The sequence below is a fragment of the Mus caroli genome, chromosome 13, assembly GCF_900094665.2.
Source record: "Mus caroli chromosome 13, CAROLI_EIJ_v1.1, whole genome shotgun sequence".
NCBI lineage: Eukaryota > Metazoa > Chordata > Mammalia > Rodentia > Muridae > Mus > Mus caroli.
Window position 1 is genome coordinate 41,795,140 of NC_034582.1, and position 14,593 is coordinate 41,809,732.

General features: G+C 44.0%; 1 protein-coding gene across 1 annotated transcript in view; it reads left to right on the top strand.

Moving 5' to 3' along the window:
- Cap2 (cyclase associated actin cytoskeleton regulatory protein 2) overlaps positions 1 to 14,593 on the top strand; it is a 139,910-nt gene that overhangs the window by 51,092 nt on the left and 74,225 nt on the right. The window contains exon 4 of the mRNA XM_029468430.1: positions 5,509 to 5,586. Within this exon, the coding sequence (XP_029324290.1) occupies positions 5,509 to 5,586 (78 nt within the window). The remainder of the gene's footprint in view (positions 1 to 5,508; positions 5,587 to 14,593) is intronic.

Below are 14,593 nucleotides of genomic sequence, written 5' to 3' on the forward strand. Positions count from 1 at the left end.
CAAAGGAAAGATCTGAAACAGAAACTCACCCCAACCACACACACACCCCACCCCACCCCACCCCCGCCCTTGAGGAGTAAAAGGCCCTTTGCAGAAAGGGACTAATTAATGAAATTGCCCATCTTCCCTGGTCAGACCTGCCAACAAAGTGCTTCATTAGCAGCAGACAGGTTCGTAGTCTTCGTTACTAAGGACAAGGCTAATGGCAGTGGGATTTTTTGTAGTGGGATGACTACAAGAAATATCGTTCATGCCACCTCTGAGCTGCCATTTCAACTGTTGAAGTCGGGCCATCCTGAATCACTGTTCCCATGGCAACTGGAAGTCAGTATACCGCCAGTCATAGATGGGGAGGGAACCTCTGTGTTAGCATTGCTGAGGCAAGTGCAAGTATTTTATTTATATCCAGGCTGAGGAGGGTTGCATTTGATAGTCCTTTTGAGACATGTGGTCACTGGACAACAACAGAGGTCTTTCTGAAGCACTGCGAATACATTTTGAAAAGCAGCTCAGCTCAAAGCTTTGGATTCCTGAGTCGTAATGGCTTCAAGGCCAGTGAAATTTTAATTCTCTACTCTTTGCTGAGAAAGATCTGACAGAAGGGATTTTTAAATCACTTAGTCTCAGCAATGAGATGACCAGGACAAAGAGAAGGAACAGTGGTGAACTTCAAAATAGCTTTAAGAAACTATGACTTCATTGAACATTCACAAGTTGTGGTCTGTTGTGTTAACAATAGATGGGATTTGTGATTTTTTTTTTGAAGTAAGTGGCCTATTAGTATTGATTTGAATTCAAACATTTTCCTAGTGGAAGAAATCCTTAGTTGAGAGTAGTCATGAAATAATAATAATAATAACCCAAAAATATTCTGTAAAAAATTATCAGAAGTCAAAATAATGGCTAGAGTAACAGCCATTCACCAGTTTGGTTAACGCATTTACCCTTCTAGCTTAGAAAAGAGCCTCGTGTTGACGCTAGAGTGAAAAGGTTAATTTAACCTAGTCTTCCTATTTCTAGTCTAGCAATGTGCTTTTTAAAATGTATGAAATCCATCCCCTCCTTACACATCAAGAAGTCAAATCCAATTCAGCAGAGATAGAAACTGCCCTGAACAGACAGAAAGCTAACAGGAAATTAGTAAACAAGAAGAATATTCATATTAGTATTGACTCAAGACACATAAAACTGAGTTGCACTTTTCAGGGAAGTTTCCTTCAGGCAAAGTATTCTTCCGTTCCACAAATGAGCAAAAAGCCAAAAGGAATGGGGGGCTGGGTAAAAATCTTTTAAATGGGAGGGAACTCTCAAGTGGGAGAAACTAAACAGACATGGGGGCAGGGTGGTGAGTGGATGGGAAATTCTAATCTGTATTTAATTTCATTGTGAATATAAAATTACTTTTAAAAAAATCTAAGGTCAGGCACAACGATAGTCGCCTGTCATCCCAACCCTTAGGAAAAGAGGATTGCTGCAAGTTCAAGGCTAGCCTGGGCTATAGGGAGTTCCAAACCATGCTGTTGTAGACCCTGTCAATAAAAACATCTCTCTATAGTAACCAAATCAAAAAGTCCGTAATCTAAAACAATGTCAGTAATTAACAAGTGAACAGTTTGAGTCCTAACTTTTTCCATCCTTTAAAGACTTGCCTTAGAAGAAATGAAATCAGGGAAGAATAATATGAAATGAAAAAAAATCATAGGCTGCTTCACTCTGTAGCTTTAAAAGGTCCGTGTCTTATTCATGTCTGCTCTGAAAAAATTACCTAAAACCTGAGGGGGGCACTCCATATGAATGGCATATGTTCCAAGTAGATAGAGAGAGTCTCAGTCTACATTATGGACTAAATTCCCAGGACGAGCAGCACCGCAAACCTCTAACAACTACCTCCACTGGGCATCTCCTTCCCATGGCCCCTAGCCATTACTTGGGCATTATTTTTATCACAGCTGTGACTAAGAATATGGTGAAGAAGCAATGTAAAGAAACAGGGTTGATTTGGGCGAGCAGTTTGAAGATGTAGCCCATTGTGCTGGGGAAATCTTGGAAAGAGGAACAGCTCACAGCTGTGGCAGTAGGAATAGGAGGCTGCTTGCTCACATCTCTGCAGACTAGGAAGCCATGCTTCAACAGACTATCAGCCTCAGGGCCCAACCTACAAAGAACCGCTTCTTCTGGCTAATCCCCACCTCACAAAGACAGCACCACCAGCTGGGAATCACGTGTTCAAACACAAGCCCCTGTGAGAGGAATTCACTTCTAAGCCATAACACACCTATAAGAAGAGGCAGGGATTAAAGCATTCTGCTTTTAGACGGTGGCTCACAAAGGAAAACACTTATCTCCAGTGTGGCTGCCAGAGGCTCAAGGAGTCAGTCATCTATGTTTTATGAAAAAAAAATTAAGTATCAGTGCATATCAAAAAGAAATGAGCAAGATCAGAAGAATCAGCTTGGTGGCTGCAGACAGTGTCAGAACAAAACACAATGTGCAAAGTAAAGGGCACAGGCTCACACCTTATGTTAAAGTCTGGTGCTCTAAGGAGATACCCAGTACATAAAATTAAATAGGAGAAAGATTTGAACAGGCCTCAATCAGTTGACTTCATTGCTGTTAGCTGATGTGTCTAATAGAATCAGAGCTATAAGAGACTGAGGTACCAGAATCCTCTTCAAGGACACCAGGCACCTAAAAGCTTCCCATTAAGTCCTACTTCCTATGCAGGAGCCAGTCCTTCCCACATGGGCATAGGGGAGGCAGCCCAAATCCAAACTATAGCACTCTTGAAGAAAATGAATTTAGGGCACAGAAACAAATGCCCCATGGTGACTTGATCAAAAGGTAACATACCCTAAAAACACTGACAGGGATACTGTGGTGGTTTGAATATGCTTGGCCCACGGGAAGTGGCACTATTAGACGTGGGCTAGTTGGAGAAGGGGTAGCCTTGTTAGAGGAAGAGTGGCATGGTGGAGGTAGACTTTGAGGTCTTGTATGTGTCTTGTGTGTGTGTGTGTGTGCTCAAGTCTGGCCAGTGTGAGCAAGACCCTCCTCCTGGCTGCCTTCAAATCATAGCCCCACATCTACCTACATGCTGCCATGCTTCCCACCATAATGATAATGGACTGCATCTCTGAACTGTAAGCCAGCCTCAATTAAATGTTGTTCTTTATAAGAGTTGCATTGGTCATGGTGTCTCTTCACAGCAATAAAACCCTAACTAAGACAAATATCAAACAAATTTATGAGAACTTTTAAGAACTTGCTGACAACGCCATGAGAAGAAAAGAAAAGGCAGGGTTGAGTTAAAGAAATCAAAAAGGCAAAAAGAGTGTAGAGATGGAATATGTGCTGGAAATGGTATGCATATTAGAGACGCTAAAACCTGTATCTATTGTCAATAGAAAAAAAACATTATTCATATGATCCCAGTGATCTCAGATCACAGATCAGGAAATAAAAGACAGAATCCAGAAGCTATAGAGACACTCAAGTATAATCCCTAAGGACTGCTGTCAGAGTCCCTGGATACAGATTCTTACCCATGGAAGAGAAGACTTGCCATATTACTGTAAGGAAACTTCTAGAAAAGAAAAGGGAAAAAAAAACCCAAGCAAATCTATCCTAAGAAATGTAATATAGGAAATTCAAAATGCAAACGTGGCTCAGTTAAGCTGTTAAGCCCCAGCAATGAAATAAGTCACTCTTCAAACCAGAATAAGCGAATTTCCTTCAAGGAAGAAAATCACCAAGCTCAGCTCAGATCCAAAGCAACGCTCTCAGAAAACGGGCCTTGGAGACAGCCCAGGTGGTAAAGGTTGTCTGGTATTTTTGTAAAACATCAATCTTTGAAATGTCTTGCATTTTTAAAAAGGAAAGAAAAATGGTCTAAGGCAAAGGAGATGGTTCGGTCAGTAAAGTGCCTGCCCTGCAAATGTCAGGACCTGGGTTTGGGTCCCCAGAAACCACTTAAAGAGCTAGGCATGGCAGCTCATGCCTGCACCCTAGCCTTGTTAGGGGAGACGTGCACGTTAGAAGCTGAGAGGCAAGTCCTTGAAGACTCTTGGCTAGCCAGCCTATTTGATATTGCACCAAGTTCAGTGAGAGATCCTGTCTCAAAAAGTAGAGCTAGAGAGCAATAGAGAAAGGCTGCCACCATTGACCTTCAGCCTTCACACACACATGCATGTATGTGCATGTGCACACACATACACTGCACACACACACGTGCACACACACACAACACCACACACTAGCCGTTTTAACTTACTAAAACAGTGATGTGGCTTTTCTTAAAACAGAAATAATATGCTAAGTAGCTAAGGTTAATTATAGATGCTATAGAGATTTTAAAATTTTTTTGCTATTCTTAATTAAAATTATTTAATTATGAATAGAGGATTAAAAAAAAGACTATGTTCTAGACAGTCCCACTTATACCAGGCCTTTTTGTTGATAGTTGTGGATGGATCCACATAGGAACCCACTCTTACCAGGTCCCAATGGCACTGAAAACTCTTCCAAATCCACCTTCGTCATCACCCACAACTACTGGCTTCATGCGGATGGCTTAAGACTGTGTCTCTTCCACTAGAACATGTGAAAAAGATTTGGGGCACACCTAGAGAAGAAACAGAGGGAAGATGCAGTCTGAAAATTTTAATGGCCAAATGTTTAGGCAGGAAGAGGGGGCAGCATCTCATCTTGAAAATGACTTGCTCTGTAGACCCATGAGTCAAACCTTTTAGTCAGCTTGAGATACAATTCATATATCCTAATATTCACACTTTTAGTGAGTGGGATTCTGTGAGTTTTAATATAGTCAGTAAGATGTGAAACTCTTCAACTCTGTCTGATTAGAGAATAACCCATGTGTGGGAGTGGCGGGTGGAATGGGGGAGGGCTCAAGATTACTTGGAAGCATACGGTTGCACAGAAAGCTCTTTACCCACTGAGCCACCCCACCCCACTCCACCCCAGCCCTCTCTGCAAAACATTTCTTTAGCCCCCAAAAGCAACCCTCTGTGGTCCATCAGCAATTTCCTCCCTCTTCTCTTCCCTTTGGCCCCTCCCACCCATCATTCTACTTTCTAACTCTATAGATCTGCCTATTCTGGGCATTTCTCATAAATGAGATCACACCGGCCTGCTCTTTTGTAACTGGCTCTGGTTGCTCAGCATAATGTTTTGAAGCCTTGCCTGTGTCGCAGCCTGTGACAGCACTTTGTTTTCAGAGGTGCACAAAGCACCATCTCGTGGCTAAGTCGTTTTTATAAAAAAAAAAAAAAACCTTAATCAGTTGATGGACAGTTGGTTGTTTCTACACATTTTGGCTAGTATGAGTAATGTCGGAGTGATTAGACATTACAAGTTCCCCTGTGAACATATGTTCGCATGCTCATGGTTATAGTCACTGCTGAGGTGGGATGGGTGGATGAGCGATACATTTGATACTTGTTCCAAACAGAGCCCAAACATTGAAACTGCTGCCTTCTTTTCTGTCCGCAGGCGGAAATGGTGCACGGTGCTTTCCAAGCCCAGCGTGCTTTTCTTCTCATGGTCTCTCAGTACCAACAACCTCAGGAGGTAAGAGCAGATTGTAATAAACAGGCCTGGCCAAAAGAGTGGGCAGAGTGGGACATCAAACAAGAAGCCAGAAGAGTCCTTTCCTTCTAGAAACATCTAGATTTAGAGCACAGTGTGGCATTTCTTCTATCTTGGTAGCCTTGGTGGCAAAATGTAATATATATACTGACAAGTTTGTGTGTGTGTGTGTGTGTGTGTGTGTATGTGTGTGTGTGTGTGTATGCACATATGTATATCACTCACACATGCACACGTGTGTGTGTGTGTGTATCACACCTGTTTGAATGACAAAAAGCCCCTGTAATGTATCTTATTACTGATATATTATGGTTTGACAATGGATACCACCACTTTAGAGGTCAAATTACACATGCCTAGCCGCATCTTGTTCTTCCCTATTTTCATGATAAAGAAAATGCTTGCGCTGATTTTCAGATCCAACTTTGGGTTGATTTATTATCAGACTGGTAACAGCTACAAGTAGCTTCTTGGTGAGGGGTGGGGCTTTGTCCTCCTCCCCTTTCTCAACGCAGGGATTTTTGTCTGATTTGAACTTATGAAGGTCTCATGCCACCTGGAAATCCTGTAATTACTTACTTTCCTTGTTGCTGTCACCAAAGTTGACAGAGGCTACTTAAGGAGGATTGATTTGGGCTCACAGTCTGAAGGTGCAGCCCATCATGGTAGGGAAGCCTTGGCGGTAAGAGCATGGGACAGATGGTCATGTGGATCCGGATGAGAAAGAGAAATTGGATACTGGTGGCCACTTAGCTTTCTCCTTTGTTCTTTTTCCATTCTCTCTGGGATCCCGGCCCATAGGACAGTGTGGCCCACATTCATGTCTTCCTCCTCAGTTAAATCTCTCTAGAAACACTCTCACAGACACACCTAGAGATGTGTCACCTAGGTAATTCCAAATGTAATCAAGTTGACCTTGAAGAGGAACCATCCCCCAGTCCCAGTGTGTGGATCATATCCCAAGGAGCTTCTATTTAATTGGTCTGAGAATGCCCTTGCCTTTGAGTAGTAGGGCTCCCCTGGTGATTCTAAATTGTCAATAGAGCTATGAACCCCTCCTGATATGAATATGCCTCTCCCTTCTGTGTAAAAGAAGAAACTACCACAAAACCTGGGTGAGCTGGAAATATTCCATGCTCAATCTTCCCTCCTCAGCCACCTCAGTTCTAGCCTTGCAAAAGAGAAAACCAGGCAGTGACAGCCTGATGCTTTCTAGACTCTTACCTTAACCTTGAAAAGTAGTTTCCATTGAGTCCGAGGTGGAGAAGAACTGACTTTTTTTGACCGGTGCTGCACTCTGTGGATGCTCTAAGCCTGGAACAAGAGTCTTGTCCATTGGCCTTGCTACTTCCCACTGAAAAAAAACTCACTCTGTAAATATCAGATGATGACCAGAACTAAGGAGCAAAGGGATAGGGCATGGGTGTGGCTTGGTGGTAGAACTTATATTCAGCATACGTGAAGCCCTGGCATGGCTCTCTAGCACAAGAGATGAGGGCGCAAGGGATATGCCCACATAAACTGAAGCACCGGGGTTTTTGGCATTCCAAGACGATCCGTGTTCAAGGATACTGGCCTAGTGTATTGGGTATGGCGTCTACAGTTCCCCTTCTTGCTCTGTTGCTTTCTTGGTAAAAAGGCAGAAAGATGGTTTTAAGGGAAACAGGCACGGAAATGTCCCATGAGCTTTGAACTCCTGGTACAGTGATATCCAACAGGATTGACTGGTTGGTTGGTTGGTTGGTTGGTTGGTTGGTTGGTTGGTTTTTGGTACCCGCCTCTCTGTCAGACTCCTTCTTCTACTCCCTTTTCTCCTAACCCAATGCACTACTCCAGAACTTCCTCTGACAGAAAGGCAGATTGAGGAGGTCACCGTCACACAGGGAAAGCAGTGTGTTGCCAGGTGTTGCTCCTCTGCAAGAGGCACCATAAAAAGTATTACCACAGTAAAAATGGCACAGGAACTGTGGCCTCTCCGTCCCTCTGTGTTATGATTTGTTCCTTGTTCCAAGAGGGAGAGAATAATGCTATAATTTCCCCTCTTGCCAACATCCAGCAGAGCTTCTCAAAGCTTTGGTGTGCATGAGAATCCCCTAAAGGATTGTTAGGTCACAACTGGGCCACACGTACAGTGTTTTCAGGTCACTAAGTCTGGAGCGTTTACCAGGAACCCACAGTTCCAAAGTGTCCCAAAATAATGGGGAGTCGGCTGGTCCAGGCTGACTTGTGGTGTGTAGCACGCTCTTAAGCTCAAATTCATTTAATGGCCTTTAACTTGTCACTTTCAGCTGCTTTTAATCACCCAGAGAACTTGCTGGTGGATGAAAAAAACGAAATAAAAGGAAGTAGGCATGACTACTCCTAAAATATGGAGATTTTTAATGTAGATAGGGAGAAAGCAGGCAGAGCGAAGAGTCCAAGCTGACCATGGCCACAGACTAAACCGGACTACTAGAGAACAGATGGGGAGGGAGAGCAAGAGAGAAGCCTCCTACCAAGAGGGTCCACCCAGGGCCACGAGGCCAAGAAACCAGCAAAGTCAAAATGGCTGGATACATAGATGGATCAAGCTAGCGGGAAGGGGAATGGAAGCCCAAACCCTGGGAGGGAGAGGTTTAGGGTAGGAGGCGAGATTAGAAGAGCTTGGAGGAGCCACAGGCACTGAAGGATGCTGGGAGAACTGGCCAAGGTCCACTTTGATAAATGAATAGGCACCACAGACATTTGTCCCAGGTTTCTGAAACCTAATGGTGGAATATACTGCCTGGTTGACTAGGCTCTGCCGTGGGACTCAAGTATGTGCCAGGTCCCCAGTGATGCAGCCACAGTTAGGTTGTTAGGCTAAGTCTTAGGAACTTAGAGGAGTAGAGGTCTGCTTCTTACAAACCCTAGGTGACTATGACACATGTGTAGAGCCAAAGGCCAACATGATGTGTGATTCCTCATGAGCCACCGATTCTGGTTTTGTTTTGTTTTGTTTTGTTTTTTTAAGATATAGTCTCTCATCAGCTTAGGGCTCACCAGTTCATCCAGGCTGGCTAGCTAGTGATCCTCGGGGTTCTGTCTCTGCCTCTCACATCACCACACCTCAATTACCTTGTTTTGTCTTTATTAATTTTTAAACACGGGTTCCAGGGATCAAACTTGGGTCCTTGTGTGCATAGCAAGGACTTCGCCTACTGAGCCGTCTCCCCAAGCCAGAAATGATTTTTTTTTTTAATTTGAGTTCTGGACATGAAAGGAGAATGTAAATTAGGGCAGGAGAAGCTCTCAGAGTGTACTCTAATTCTGCTAGCAGAGGTGACCACTGCACAAAGCAAAGCTGAGTGCCCATGACCTAGCATGAGAGGCTCACTTGAGTCTCTGAGCAGGGAACTAAGTTTCCCCCTCCCTGAGACACCTCACCCACAATCTCAGACCTTTGGAAGCTGTTATAGTATTTTGTGTGTGGTGTTGGACACAGAAACCAGAGCCTAGTGTATGCTGGGTACGTGCTCTGCAAAGGTAGCAGCATCCCCAGACAAGCCACTGAGCTTGTGGGGATTTGTCCTGCAGCAATAAGAACGAATTCAGGCTGATTTAATTTCCTTCATGCTAGACTCTAAAACGGGCTTTTACACAGACCAAAATGTATCTCCTTGTTCCACCAACCCCCTCTATCTGTATTGGAATAAACAGGAGAGTGGGCTCTTCTAGAGCTCTGATTGACAAGATGATGCTCAGTTTCCAGTTTCTTTTTCTCATTTTGGAAACGTGTTAGCAGCTCTCTCACATTCTCTAATCTTAAAGTTTTCTTTATTTTTTTTTTCAACCATAGCCCATAGAAAATAAAACTTGACTTCACCATTGTCTTAGTTAGGGTTTCTGATGCTACAATGAAATACCATGGCCAGCAAGCAAGTTAGGGAGGAAAGGGTTTATTTAGATTAGGCTTACATATCACCGTTCATCTAAGGAAGTCAGGACAGGAAATCAAACAGGGAAGGAACCTGGAGGCAGGAGCTCATGCCAAGACCGTGGAGGGTGCTGCTTACTGGCTTGCTCCCCATGGCTTGTTAAGCCTGCTTTCTTATAGAACCGAGAACACCAGCTCAGGGATGGCACCACGATGGCACCACACACAATGAACTGGGCCCTCCTGCATCAATCACAGATTAAGAAAATGCCTTACAGCTGGATCTTATGGGGATATGTCTCAATTGAGGTTCCCTTCTTTCCTTTCAAGTAGACGTAAGACTGGCAGGCACAACTAGCCACCTTCACAAAATTATAGTGATTCTTCCTGTGTGCATAGCGTTTTGATGATTTTCTCTTGGCTCACCCTATTGGCTCTGAGCTTTCATTGCTGTCATTTTGTTTTCAAGACTGACCCTGACATGCTGAATCAATTTCAGGATGACCCCCTTAAAAACTCCAAAGCACCTGTCTGGTTGATCCACCCGTGACAGGAAACTGATTGCATTGCAGGGCACTTGTAAAGCACCTTGTGCTGTCCTTGTTTCCTTGGTTATAATTTGTAAAACATATCTTTGTCCAGAAGAATGGCCTGGCCTGGACAGTGTCATAATCCAGAAACGTGTGTGAAAATTCATGTAAAAAGGTATCCTTCCAACTGATGGAAGGGATTTTCTTTGCAAGGGAAGTTTTCTAAGAAGCCCTCACATTGGAACACTTAACTCTTCCTTGTAACAGGTGGCTTTGTCTACAAATGTTACATTACTTCTGTTGTTTTTCATAAACCTGGGAAAACAATCTGATGTGGAACAGGAGTGGGTGGGCTGCAGGATTTAAACGTGGCCCAGTCATTCCTCTGTTCCATGACTTTGTCTTCTGCGATGGTAACAAAATACCCGAGGAAGGAACTGTCTAAAGAAACAAGGTTTATTTAGCTTGTAGTCTGGAGGTCCAAACAATATGGCACTGCTAATGTCACATCATGGCAGGTGACATCATGGTGACAACATGCTTGAAAGGGAGAGTTGACAAGGTTAGTCAATGGGCTGGAGACAAGAGACACCATGCTTTCTCCTTTATAAATTCTGGCTGTATGTCTGTACACATATATGCATGTGTATGTTTGAATACCTATGCACATGCGTGTGTATGTTTGAATACATATGCACATGTGTGTGAGTACATATGCACGTGTGTGTGTGTTTGAGTACATATGCACATGTGTGTGTTTGTGTGCATGTGTTTGAATACACATGCATGTATGTATGTATGTTTGAGACCACATGCATGTGTATGCACATGTGGAAGCCAGAGGTCAATCTCATACATTATTCTTCAGGTGCTGCCCTCCTTTTGGGTTTTTTTTTTTTTATTTGTCTCTTTTTTGAGACAGGGTCTCTCATTGGCCTAGAACTCATCAATAGGCTAGACTGGCTGGGCAGTGAGCCCCGAAGATCTACCTGCCTCCAACTCTTTAGAGCTGGGATTATAAGGCACATGCCGCTAGCGTCTTCTTACATGGGCTCTGGGGATAAAGTTCAGGTCTTCATGCAAGCACTTTACCAGCCCTATAACAGTCATCTTGCAAGAATTAACCAGGATCCCCTGAGAACTGCCTTAATCCCCTCTGAGGACAGCCTCCCAGTTGACCCAATTACTTCCCTCTACTCACGTCTCACCAGTCCCACAACCCTCGCCCTGATTGTGAAACTCCCAACACACGAACTCTTGGGGACCACACTCAAACTGTATCCAAATCATACCACCACCCAAAGCCCTTCACACACACACACACACACGCACGCACGCGCGCACACACACACAAGATGCACTGCACAAATGTATATAGTTTCCTGTCAAAATATAACTGGAGAGAATGGTTAGTTGAATAGGAGGAAGTGATGTTTTTATCTGAGGCCTTGCAACATCTCTTTTCGCCTGGGATAGACAAGAAATGCCATCTTTAATGACCTCCAACATGAGACCACAGAGTTGCATCCTGATCAGGCTAACAATGCAGTGGACCATTGCGGCTAGTACCCTGGAAGAGTGCCATACCCCCCCCCCCCAGGATAACATCACTAGGGGAACTCTGCAGCAGGGGTGGGGGAGATCTCCCACCAAGGCCCCTCCATCCAGCCTTGATTAATCTGCAGGAATGTGTGGGAAGAACTTGAATATGGAGACCGCAGCCATTGTGGGTGCCATACACCTCCTATCGCACATGTTCCCCAGAGCAGTCCCTGTATTCGTGTGCTCTGAAAACCTGCCAATAATGGTGTGTGGGGGGGGTGGGTGAGTTAATGTGCATGGATAAACAGGGTGAGAACTAAAGTTTTCACAAAAGTTGATTCCTGGTCACTGAATGCTAAGAGACAGATTTGCATCTCTGTAGTGAACACTGTATCCTACAGTCAACTCACGAAATGAAGAGACTGTATAATTTGGACCATGATTTGGGAGTTTCTAGTGCAAGGTTGGTTGGCCTCCTTGATTCAGACCTGAAGTAAGGGTACCGAATGGGAGTATGTGTTGAGCAAGCCACCCATATCCTGAACTGGGAATCTGAGAGAATGAGAGTTCCACAGGCCCTCTCAGGGCAGGCTTCCAATGATCTAAGGCCCTCTACTAAAGTCCCAGCACCTAACTGTCTAAGGCATGTCCCAATATTGCCATCCTGGGGACAGAGCTTTTCCTAAGGACCTGTGGAGTGCACAACCTAGAGCCAAACTGTAGGTCTGCCTTTTAGATTTTACTCTACCAAGATGATCCTTCCAGGCCAGGAGTGGCACACCTTTAATCCCAGTACTTAGGAGGCAGAGGCAGGTGGATCTCTGTGAGTTTGAGGCCAGCATGATCTACATAGAGTTCCAGGCCAACCACAAGCTACATAGTGAGGCCCTGTCAAAGACCCGGGGCCAGGGGGAGGGAAGAAGGAAAGTCAAGCCCTTGAACTTTCTCTCTCCTTATCTTTCTTTGAACTTGGACTTGGACTCATCACCAGCACTGAGGACTGAACATAGGCCTCGCACATGCCAGGCAAACACTCTACCACGGAGCTGTGTCCCCATCCCTTGGACTTGTGTGTTAAGCTGCAGTAGTGCCTTCGTCTGCATAGACAGAGACTTAGGATTTCTTCTTTCCATCTCATTGCATGCACAGACTGGAAACTGAGAAGAGAAAGGAGGCTCGGAACCCCCTCTGTTCAGCTCACCTTTCATAAGGATTCCCAATGCCTGGAGCACTCTTCAAATTTGTTAATATTCATCCATTTTAAGCAGAGCAAGAAAGCCTTGCAGGCAGTAGTAGCCTTGGGGCTTCAGCTAATTATTTGGGTTCATGAGAGGTACAGATCTCCAGGATTAAAAAGATTTAACAACCAATGACAAATGCATGCAGAGATAGATCTATTCTGCTTCATTTAAACATTATATAGTATATGTGTATATGTATACATGTGTTGAAATATCATATTTTACCAAAAATGAGATATAATATTTATGTTCTTATCTATCAATTAAGGAAATGAGTGTGTGTGTGTGTGTGTGTGTGTATGCTTGTGTTTATACTTGGGTGTCCATTTTCTTGATACAGTTTCATAGAAGCCAGATTAATACTGAGTTTGCTATGTAGTCAACATTTGCCTTGAACTCTTAATTCTCCTGCCTCCACTTCTCTGGTGCTGGTTGTCCTAAATAATACCAACCCCAGCTCAAAATCTGAAAGAGTATTCAAGAGCAGAAACTTTGGACTTGGCCCACCCTGACTTGTATTCCAGGTCTTGTACACATTAGCTCCACTAATCCAAATATGAGAATAATAAACTGTCTCATCTCTTCAGATGTAAGGCTCTTCTGTCTTTTTCTAAGTAGCTACTGGAGAATTAACCTGGTTAAATCCACCAGATGTTTCCACTGAGCCACTGTAGCCAAACTAACTTGTCAAGTAGTCCACCTGGTATGTGGCCAATGAAAGCTTCTAAGCTGTGCTTTTTCATCTCTGAAGTATGAAGAGTAATCCCTAGAGTTCTGAGGATTCGAGGAGAAAAAGCAGGAAAGGGTCAGGTGACTTAGAGAGAGCCCAGGGTTAGTCAGTATAGTCCAACTGTTTCAGCAAGCAGTCACCATATCTCAAAAGCTTACCGGAGTAACCCTTTCCTTCTCAGAGAAGGTCTACTCTGGTGTTTGTTATGGTTCATTCTTTGGTCATTCGAGGAGTGGGCATCTTCTCTCTTGAGTCCTCCACCACTGTTAGATCCTCAGCTCTGACTTAGGTGAGACGATTACAGGATTACTTCCTAAAGTATTTTAATGGGCTGGGCTGGAAGCATCTTAGGTCACCTTCATTTAGACTCTGGCTATTCCTAGTTGCAAAAGAAAGTCAGAAAATTCAATCCACTGGGATGCATAGAAGGAGGAATTAACGGCTTTTCCCGGCATCTAAGACTACCAGAGTAGATCTCTTGATCTGGCTGTAGAGAAATCTTTCTCAGAGCACATGTGCTGGTTTTTGCAGACTTATAAGAGTTTTCTAGGCTAAAACGGCATTTCCCCAGCCATCTTGGGGGGAGAAAAAAAAAAGGCTTTGCTCTTCGTTGCTTTTCTCATTTCTAACAAAATACCCAACAAAAGCAACTTAAAGACAGATTGAAGGATTTGTTTGGCCCCCAGTCTGAGAGTGCAGTTCATCATGTGGGGGGTGGGATGGGGAAGGGATGTCAGTCAGTGGGCGTGTGGGGTGAGATGGAGCTACCCATAGTCAGGCTGGGTCTCCCCTTCTCAGTTAAATCCTTTAATACCTTCACCTATACTCCTAACATGGCGGCTCCTAGGTGACTCCAAATCCAGATGACAATGAAAATTAACCATCTCGACTTTAAAAAAAATCCAACAGTTGGATGTGTTTGCTGCATTTGCACATGCGTAGAGCTGTTTCTATACAAACACTTCCTAGCTCCTTTCACACCATGTAGTTGAGTCCAGCCTCATTTGCCCGTGGTTCACCAGGGCCATGAGAAGTCACATAATTGCCCAAT